Source organism: Vigna umbellata, chromosome 1 (genome assembly GCF_029865625.1).
Source record: "Vigna umbellata cultivar VRB3 chromosome 1, Vumbellata_1.0, whole genome shotgun sequence".
In the NCBI taxonomy this organism is placed as follows: domain Eukaryota; kingdom Viridiplantae; phylum Streptophyta; class Magnoliopsida; order Fabales; family Fabaceae; genus Vigna; species Vigna umbellata.
In genome coordinates this window covers 23,460,176-23,471,251 of record NC_142165.1, presented here as the reverse complement: position 1 = coordinate 23,471,251, position 11,076 = coordinate 23,460,176, and the positions used below count along the sequence as shown (strand labels likewise).

Here is an 11,076-nt window from a genome sequence, read left to right as displayed (position 1 = left end):
TCACATTGTACAGGCTCAAGTTTCACTTAAGGATATAAGAAAAAGCTCTCAACCCTACAAAGTAGACTAAAGTCAAACTTCACAACCCAAGGCTCCAACTCTTCAGAAGTCAACTTGTTGATCTAACGGTCAAATTCTTGGTTTGGGTAATTTTTAGTACTCTTAATTGCCTAGAAAAATATGTCACCACCCTTCTATCTTGCATAAGAATACATATTGATCCATTTTTGGAAGCATCACAAAATGTCTAGTAGGATTAGGTAATGTTAAAACATGAGAAGTGAATAATCTTTTCTTGAGTTCTTGAAAATTATCCTCACATTTTTTCGTTTACACAAAAGCTTGATCCTTTTTGGTGAATTGAGTTAAAGGCATAACTATTTTAGAAAATCCTTTAATGAATCTTCTATAATATCCTATCAAACCAAGAAAACTACGAATCTCAGTCACTATTTTGGTGGTTCCCATTTTAAAACTGCTTTTACTTTGGTTGGATCCACTAACACTCCTTCCTTGGAAATCACATATTTAAAAGCTCACTTATCGAGTTGGTAAGTGATTTCGAAAGATTCTTAGAGTTTGGAAATATTACTGAATTTTTGGTACAATTTAGAAGGACTTGATTGGAAGATATGTAAGACATATGAAAAATATTTACCTTAATAGTAACAATTTTATTACTAGTAGTAATAAATTTTTCTTTATGAATGAAAAATATAATTAATAAGTTTATGTAAAAATAAAATGTGGAAAGCTAAATAAGAAATTTTGATAGCTTAAATGGTAGAAAATTGTGGCGATTTCAAGAACATGGGTTCAAACTCTTTTCTACCTTTTTGTAAAAAAAAAATTTAAAATAGTGATAATGGATAAGCACTCCACACGTTTGAAGTCATTATTGAGACATCAGATATGTCAAGTGATGATTAAAATATTAATATAATAAAATAATATTAAAATAATAAATAATATTAAAAAATTATTAAATAATAAAATTTTTGGACTATAAATAGCCATGAGAGGGGTGAAACAAATTATGAGCAAGAGATTGAGAGGGGTGAAACAAATTCTGAGCAAGAGATTAAGTCTAGAATAGAGGTAGGGGAGCTAACCTTTCTAAGCTTTTATATTATGATTTAGTATTGTTTTATTACTATTCATGTCTTGAAATTCTGTGTGAATACTGTTAATGAAAAACATATGTGCTTACTGTATATCTATCTATATTGAATTTTTGTGTTAATATTATATGCTGTTGTTTTGAATCTGCAAATAAGAAATTTGTTAAAAACTAGTTGAGGAACACTTTGGCTAAGGAAAGACTTGGTACTTAAGTTGTCCATGGTGTCACACCTCTCTTTTCTGGAAGTCTACTCGATAGGTTTTTAACTTAAATCCTATTGAACAGATTAAGTATTGTTAAACTATTATGCAATATACTCAATTGATATAAAATATGTGATGAATTCATCTTTTTGGAAGGATAAGAAGATGTCTAACCGGCTATGCTAGATTCAACTCCTTAGTTCCTCGGAACGTTTATATTAAGGTTATAATTGTGATGGTAGGATAGAGGAATCTTAAAAATCGGAGTTGGTACATCCCTGATCATAGAGCAACCCTGGTCAAATCCAGTAAGTTGTGACTAGTCATATGTACTGGCGTTTATGGTGAGTTTTATTCGTCAAACATTTGATTCTTCTCCGGTGACCATTTATAATGATATTTTAGTATTGTTAATTTATTTTGTGATATATTCATTTTGTATGATTTCTGTGATGATTGTATTTTATTATATTGGATTTGAATTTATGCATCTGAACATGATATGAGTATTATGGGGAGATTTTGTAATGATATAATATGAGTTGAGGAATATGAGCATGGTATGAGTCTCGTGGAGAGATTCTGTAATGATATGGTATTAGTGTATATGTTGATGTTGAGGGTCCTGTTGTTGAAGGTTATCCTGATACTCTAATAATCATCCAGTCTCAAGTAGAGAAGGATGAATTATGTGGTGAGAGGGGCAGGAGGTCCTGGTCTATGTGTCAGTTTTGGACATAGTGTTGAGGACTAACTTTGTGGATGATATGAAGTATTTTGGAAGTGTATTTGTAAGAAGAAGTAGAAGTCATCACAAGTGCATAACCTCCCGTGACCGCTCATCAACGTATCATCCGAATGAGTGTCTATTGGGTATTGTGGGATGAGTGTCTATTGGGTATTGTGGAATGAGTGTCTATTGAGTATTGTGGGATGAGTGTTTATGGGGTATTGTGGGATGAGTGTCTATTAGAAATTGTGGTATGATGAGATGAGTATCTATGGTGCGATTGTTGTATGATGGTATGAAGGTGTCTGACATAATTATTATATGATGTTTGTTGAGTGTATCAAAGTAATTATGCATGTTTTATAAATGATTTGTTGCATGTTAGCTCACCCTACTTGTTTGTGTTTGTGTATGTGCGATAATCGTATAATTCGTTATACGGGAGCAGATGAAAGAATGTCGTCTGATTCAGTGCCAATGAAGAAAGAGATACAAAAATAAATTAGAAGAATTTGAGTTATATTTATGAGTTTGTTGAAATCTGAGTTGAAAATATATATATATATATATATATATATATATATATATATATATATATATATATATATATATATATATATATATATCAACTATGAATTATTAAGTATGAGATTATGGGATGTTACGGTAAATATAATGCTACAATATATCAATTATGAGATATTACAATATACCTAGTCTGCACCTAAGATTACATTCGTTTTTTCTTCTAGATGTTTATTCAAATTATAATATTACTATTTTATTTAACATATTTGTACCATTCCATTAGATTATCATTATTATTGAAAATTTAAATATGTAATATTTCTAATATTATTATTTGAAATTTTATCCACATTTATAATATATTCTTTAAAAAGATCAAACATCTATTTATTACTTTATTTTATTTATTATTACTATTTTTTAGTGGTTAACACTAATTACTATTATTATGCTATTACATTATTTTATAAGGATTATATATTTAAGAATACTAATTTTAAATTAATTTATTTATATATTTATTTTACAAAATCATGAAATTATAAAAATTATAATTTTAATACATGATATATACAAATCATGATATTGTAGACTTTTAGGTATTACAATTATAAAAATACTATCATAATTGTATATGATGTTTAAAAATTGACTTAATAACATTTTTGTTTTGTATATCTTTAACAATAATTTAATGTTCTCTTCAATTTTTTTTTACTTGAGGTGGACGGTATTTTTTTTAAAAGACTTATTATGATTTTTTTATATTAGTGAGTTCATTGGAAATGATAAACTCACTTTTTTTTTAATACAATCACTCTTTTTCATTCTCTTTATATGTTTATTATCAATCTTAGAAACTAAATAGAAAAAATAAAGTTGATCCTGATTTAACAGAAAATATTACATTAATTTCTTTTAAGAAAAATCACATCATTTTTTATTTATTTTAAAAGTTAAATTAAAATAAAGAAAATATTAAATTATGGCCATAAATATATAAACTAAAAAATACTACTAAACCGAAATTTAAGCTTAAAATAAAATACTTATGCTTTTTTGTTGAATCTGGATTGAACCCTATTATTTTGATACAGAGATAAAGGTGATTATTATGTTCCATAGGCCAAAAGTTTACACAGTAAAAAACAATTAATAATGAAAAGATATATTATTGATATGATTTCCAAATCATTAAATTTATAAATTATTCCGTATTAGTTACTATCAGTTGAATTAATGGTTATTAAATTATTTACTTTGATTAAGTAAAAAAAATAGAAAACCTTTTTAGTGAGGAAAAGTAGAGAAAAAAAAAAAAGATTCAGGAAAAATGAAGAGAGAGAAAGAAGAATAATTAAACTACATAGACAGAGAGGGAAACAGCATTTTTGCATTCTGTCATGCACTCTGTGCCACACCCTCAAAAAGTGCCACATTCTCTCTCTCTCTTTCTCTGAACAGTTCAACACATTCTTTTCTAATTTCTTCTTCCTTTTAGGGTTTCTCTTCTCTCTCTCATATTCAAACCAGAGATTCAGATTCTCACCTCCATTTTCGTTTCTCCTTTTTCACTCAAAACTCGTTGCTGAGTCAACTCGTTCGCTTTCTCCCACAGTAACATTCACCATCCTTATTTTCGTCGAGCGAGTCTTCTTCATCGCGAAAAGCCCTTTCTCTGTTCTTTCCCTTCGATTTTTTACTCTTCCTCGACCTCGTTCACTCTCCCAAACTGTTTTCAAACGCAAGGTTTTCAATCTTCGTCTGAACACAGTTACACATGTTTTCGATGATTCCGAGGTAAACGAGAGGAAAAAGTAGAAGAATCAGAAGATCTGGAAGCCGTTACGACGCCGAAATGGAAGGTTCTAGGATGGAGAATTTAGTCAGAGCTGAGAAATCGCTGAGGCTCAGCTTAGAAAAATCGAAGTCGGTGGGGTTGGCTTTGGAGAGAGCGGGACCGAGGTTGGCCGAAATCAGGCAGCGGCTACCGTCGTTGGGATCGGCGGTGCGGCCGATTCGCGCTGAGAGAGACGCTCTGGTGGCCGTCGGCGGCCATATCAACCGCGCTGTGGGCCCCGCCGCCGCGGTGCTCAAGGTTTTTGACGCCGTCCATGGATTGGAGAAGTCGCTGCTGTCGGATCCCCGGAGCGACATAGCCGGGTACTTGTCGGTACTGAAACGTCTCCAGGAGGCGCTGAGGTTCTTGGGGGATAATTGCGGGTTGGCTATACAGTGGTTGGAAGACATAGTTGAGTATTTGGAGGACAATTCCGTTGCTGATCAGGTTTATCTGGCGAATTTGAAGAAGGAATTGAAGAATCTTCGCGAATCGCAGCACGGTGAACTCGATGGTGGGTTGTTGGATGCTGCATTGCGCAAGTTGGAGGATGAGTTCAGGTTGCTGTTGACTGAGAATAGCGTGCCACTGCCGATGTCGGCGGCGGCGGCGGGTGATGGTATGGCGTGCATTGCGCCGTCGCCGCTGCCTGTATCGGTTGTGCAGAAGCTGCAGGCGATTCTGGGGCGGTTGATTGCCAATGACAGGCTGGATAGGTGTGTGGGGATTTATGTTGAGGTGAGGAGTTCGAATGTTAGGGCAAGTTTGCAGGCGCTGAATTTGGATTACCTTGAGATTTCTGTGTCGGAGTTCAATGACGTGCAGAGCATTGAAGGGTATATAGCTCAGTGGGGGAAGCATTTGGAGTTTGCTGTGAAGCATTTGTTTGAGGCTGAGTATAAGCTTTGCAATGATGTGTTTGAGAGGATTGGATTGGACGTGTGGATGGGTTGCTTTTCGAAGATAGCTGCGCAAGCGGGTATACTGGCGTTTCTTCAGTTTGGGAAGACAGTTACTGAGAGTAAGAAGGACCCCATTAAGCTTTTGAAGTTGTTGGATATTTTCGCGTCGTTGAGCAAGTTGAGATTGGATTTCAACCGGCTTTTTGGTGGTGGGCCATGTGTTGAGATACAGAATTTGACTAGGGATCTTATCAAGAGGGTGATTGATGGGGCTGCGGAGATTTTCTGGGAGCTTTTTGTTCAGGTGGAGTTGCAGAGGCCGAATCCACCACCAGGGGATGGCAATGTGCCGAGATTGGTGAGCTTTATCACTGATTACTGTAACAAGCTCCTTGGGGACGACTATAAGCCGATACTGACTCAGGTTCTGATAATTCACAGAAGTTGGAAGCGCCAAAGCTTTCAGGAGAGACTCCTTGTTACTGAGATTTTGAACATTGTGAAGGCTGTTGAGCAGAATGTAGAGACTTGGATCAAGGCTTATGATGATCCTATACTGTCCCACTTTTTTGCTATGAACAATCACTGGCATCTGTGCAAGCATTTGAAAGGGACAAAGCTTGGGGAACTCTTGGGGGATTCTTGGCTGAGGGAGCACGAACAGTATAAGGAGTATTACTCTACAATCTTTTTGAGGGACAGTTGGGGAAAGCTTCCTGGACATTTGAGTAGGGAAGGGTTGATTCTTTTCTCTGGAGGGCGCGCCACTGCCCGTGACCTGGTCAAGAAAAGGTTGAAGAAGTTCAATGAAGTTTTTGATGAGATGTATACTAAGCAGTCAAGTTGGATAATGCCAGAACGGGATCTGAGGGAGAAAACATGTCAGCTTATAGTGCAAGCTGTGGTGCCTGTATACCGCAGTTACATGCAGAATTATGGTCCTTTGGTGGAGCAAGATGCTAGCTCCACAAAATATGCAAAGTACACCGTTCAGAAGCTTGAAGAAATGCTCTTGTGTCTTTATCGGCCAAGGCCTGCAAGACATGGCAGCTTGAGAAGTCCAACATTTAGTGCAAAATATGGCAATGGAGTACCTGATCTTCGCAGAACAGCATCTGCAGTTGTGTAATCTGCTAGTCAATGTGTTTCTATAGACGAACAACAGGGATAATATTTCCCCCTCATCAACTGGATGGCTACTGTATATAATTTTCCTCTGGGCCTTGCGGTGCATAATGTAGGCTTTTCGTAGTTTCTGAGAAGGAAGTTCCTGAGCACTGCCCTTTGAATGTCTGATGTATTTCATGAAAATGAAGTTTAGTTTCTCTTCTCAAATGCAAAAACTGGTCACTATCTCCCGTGCTCAGAGGTTTCTGCAAAAGCTAGGCCATCTGTAAACAGAAAGTTATGAGCTTAAATGAATAAGTATGGGCGTCGGTTATGAGGTTTTTTTGGTCACTGTCATCTGCAGTAATTTATTCAATCTTTATCTTTCATATATTAAGTTGTTTGTAGCAGCAGGGTCATTTTTATTTTGAAAATTTTATGTACAATTTTTAGTATACAAGGACTAAGAAGTTTAGATGAACAGAGTATTAGTCATATTTAGTCATCAGTATTGAGGGGGGTTAGGGTGGGGGCGGTGAAGCTGTTAATTGTAAATGCAGAAACCCTTGTGAGTTGCCTGTTTCATGTACTTTTTCAAGGATGCCTCCAAAATAAGACGTATTTTGGCAATGAATTCATTGGAAGGCCAAGGATAATGTTTCTGCACTGATTTTGATTTTGACTGTTAAGTTCCTTTCCTCTATACTAGTTCTGTTTATTATAACGTTACATTTTCTTCTTGATGCTATTTTCGTTAAGGTTTTGGGAGCTATTTAACTGCGAAACCAGAGGCCATTGTTACTTCTGACTAGTAATAAAGAAGTAATGAAACCTAGATAATGTCTTCTGGTTTGATTTGCAGATATGACAGGATTATAACATTCTTTTTCGCTAGTTGTCTAATCTTCTTCAAATAAGGTTGATTTTATCTGTAAAGAAAAGGTTTAGTCACTATAAGTTTAAGTACAGACTAATCTTTACTCTGCAACAGTGATAAACTGTTGTTTTATCTGCCCACATGATTTTTTTTCTCTTCCCAATTTCTTCTGCTGTGTTAAACGTAAAATGATGGTGAGTTTAGGATGGATTAGGTTGAAAGCAGTATCATGATGGACTTCATGTGACCTGCTATGATAGTTAAGGTTATTTTTAAGCTCACTTTAGTCCTCTTAATTTGTTGTCAATATTGTGAAAATTTGTCGTATGGTCCAAACTTTAAATCATCTGTGGATGTAATTGATAGTCTCGGACCAGCGAACCATGGATGTAATTATAGCTGCAATGTCAAGGGTTTTGGGATTTCAAAGATTAGAACCGTGGTCGCATGAACTATAATGTCTGTCTGCAATATCAAGGGTTGCCACATTTATGACCATTATTTTGAACCTCAGAATAGAACAAGGGCAAGTTGGAGTGAGGATTTGATTGAGACTCTTTCTTGGTCACGGCGAAGTCTCTCAGCATTTTGGTAATGTTCTCATATATCATTGTGTTCCACCTTTATTTGCTGTGAATCAATGTCCTGTTTTCTGTGCTTGTTTTGCTTTGCTCTGTTCAATAGAAAGTTTTCCACTAGCTTACTTTTTCTATTGGTATAAACTGTATTAGTTTTTTCACAGTTTATTTTTATTATATGCCTATCTTTTAACTTGCTAATGGATAAGTTCTTTATAAATTATCGACACATGCGAAAAATAAAATCTTGGTTTACTTAACACTTTTGTTCTGCATTTTATGTAGGGACTTTTTTTTAGTTTTTGTTTAGTATTGGTTATTCTTAATTGACATCAATATAATTATTAACTTGGCATTAGTGTTATTTGAACAGGTGACGTTATGTGATGTATTTACAGCTATTAAAATAAGAAATATTTTGTTTACGAGATTAAAATTAAAATTGTTGTACTTTTTGAGACTAAAATTAAAATTAAAATATTTATTGGTTTAAATCAAAGTAACATATTTATAAAGACCGAAAAGAAAGTAACGAATTTACGGAGTGCAATTAAAAAAAAATGCCACATTAATAGAAAAAATTTAAGATTTACGTCATTCATAACTAATGCACATTTAGATATGTTGACCTAACTACTCTTTTGAAAAAAAATGTTAAATCAATTATTTTAACATTAACATAATTTATTCATTTTGTTAAACTGAAATAATATTTATCGAAAATTCACAATAATTAAGTAAATATTTTTTCTTCTACTTTAAAAGTCATTTGCAATTATTTTAAAAGTAGAAGTACCAAAACATGTCAATAAATTGGTTAAAAATTGACTTAAATTTATTATTAAAATTTGCGTGTGTAAAAAATACTAAGTTTTGATAATGGGAGAACTTGTTATAGTTGAAGATGTATTTATATCAGCTAATAATTGATAATCTTTTAAACATATAATTCCTCAATGCAATCGTACATTCTCTACATTTTGAAATAAAATAAAATTTATAATCTTTTTTAATCACTACCATTATATAATTTTTTATTTATTTTAATCTCTAATGACATCATAGGTTGACGTAACACTTTAAATAATGTTCAGTATTGAGTTGGCAATTTTATTTGTGTGATAACATCGTTATTATTAGAATCAACATAGATTTATAGTATAGACTGAAAACAATCCAAGAAAGGTAAAAAGAAAAAGACAAAGAAAAACTAAAAAGAGAAGACTATGTAATAAAAGTTTAATTAAGCAATCGAGTTATAAAACTGTTGTGATATTTACTTATTGTCAGAGCGTGAGAAGTGGTTGAAGAGACTTGCCATTAATAAAACTTCTTTTTACAATTCTTATATTAAATGACAATGAAGTTTTTGTAGGTTCTAAGTATGAGTAGTTGTTAGTTTCTCGTTTAACTGCTTCAGCCTTGCTATATTATACCCTTGCTATAAGGCTACCTTCAATGCAGCCTTAACTTTTAGTTTCTCGTTTAGCTGCTTCAATGCACAAGGATTTCTTTGAAATGAATACTCGCCTAGAAGATGAACACGACAATACCAGCATTCATCCTTATCATCAACCTACACATCAATATTCAAGGATAAACTTGTTCAATCCATCTAGTTATTTTCTAATGGATGGTCATGGATCAAAGTTCAATCTAGATCTTATAAAATATATTGGGTTTATAATTCATATATGTTTTAACTAGATTAATTAGATCTATATTTTTGTTAATCTAATTTAAATTGGATTAAATCTTGATTGAATATAGGTTTAATTCATTCGTCAATTACATTAAATTCAATGAGATGAATATAATATACTAGACTATTAGGTCTATTAGACATGGATAAAGTCAATTCAACTCGATTTGTACCTAGGTCGACTCATCTAGGTCTAGTTCATTTGACTTGACTTCATTATTGGCAACCTCATCTTAACATCGACCAAAGTTGACTAGAATCAACTTGACCTAGGAGTCACTTAACTCGATCTAAGTCTGTATTGACTTAATTTGACAAAGGCCCAAGTCCTCTCGACTTGACATGGGACTGTATCAACTAAGCTCAACCTTAGGTCGACGATGACTTAATGATATGATCTTAATGATATTTTTGAGGTTTTTTTTGTAATTCTAAAAAAAGATAAAAATTACAAAAAAAAACTTAAAACATCCCTTTAATATCATATCACTTAACTAGAACTTAGGCCTATGATGACTCAAATTGATAATCCATTATCGTTAAGATCAAATGATCCAATATTGTTAGGATCAAATGATTCAATACATGTTACTAGACGATCTAATATACATAAGACTACTTAATAATTTTCATGATAACAAATATTTTAAGTAATGTGGATTAATATCAAATATAATGTCTCTAACATATGTGTTTATGTAGCTAAAGGATCCTTAGACAAGTTTATTTATATCTTTGATCATACGATCTATTGGACCTTGTCTAATGCTTTATTAAATAACATTTTGGCACTTCAAATTCAATTTAAATTTAGTTCTAATGAATTTTAATCAAGCTATAAATAAACAACTTTCTAGATAATTGAATATACTTAAAAGATTTTATAAATGAACAATATATTTGTGATTTGAATAGCTTCAAATGATCAATGATCATTTTATCTCTAAATATGAAATACACCATTTGAAATCAATTATCTTATACGCTTTTAATTATGTTTGATTTTGCTTAATTGCAAAATCTACATATATTATTTGAATTGTTTCCTTATATATAAATGAAGGTGATAACACTTTGATGAATCCATTGAAAATCTTATAAAAACTTTATTTTAAGCATTTGCTATGAAAAAGATGAATGCGCATTTTAAAATTGATATACAAAATGTGCATAATTAAGAGATATCTAGTATAGAGTTTTAACAACTATTTTTCGAAAGATATACTAAGAGTTTAAGTCGAAGATGAAGTACAAGGTACAACAACGAAACAAGAAAACATGATTTATATGTGCGAAAATTATTGTAATACTCTTCATGTTGTGTATCCAAGTGTATATTTGTTATCATTCTTTCAATCGTGTAAAACTTTGAATATATAGTAAATTAGTTTAATAAACTATTGAATATTACGAAGCACAATTCTTTTTCTTCTATTCTCTATAAACGCATATTGAAGTTTGTGTTGAACATATAAAAGGTTAAAAA

The 11,076-nt window shown here is 32.6% G+C and overlaps 1 protein-coding gene across 1 annotated transcript; it reads left to right on the top strand.

The window, feature by feature from the left end:
- Positions 1-3,974: 3,974 nt before the first annotated feature.
- Positions 3,975-7,115, top strand: EXO70G1 (exocyst subunit exo70 family protein G1). The gene has a single exon (XM_047324713.2). The coding sequence runs from the start codon at positions 4,443-4,445 to the stop codon at positions 6,453-6,455; it is 2,013 nt and encodes a 670-aa protein (XP_047180669.1). The 5' UTR covers positions 3,975-4,442; the 3' UTR covers positions 6,456-7,115.
- Positions 7,116-11,076: the final 3,961 nt, after the last annotated feature.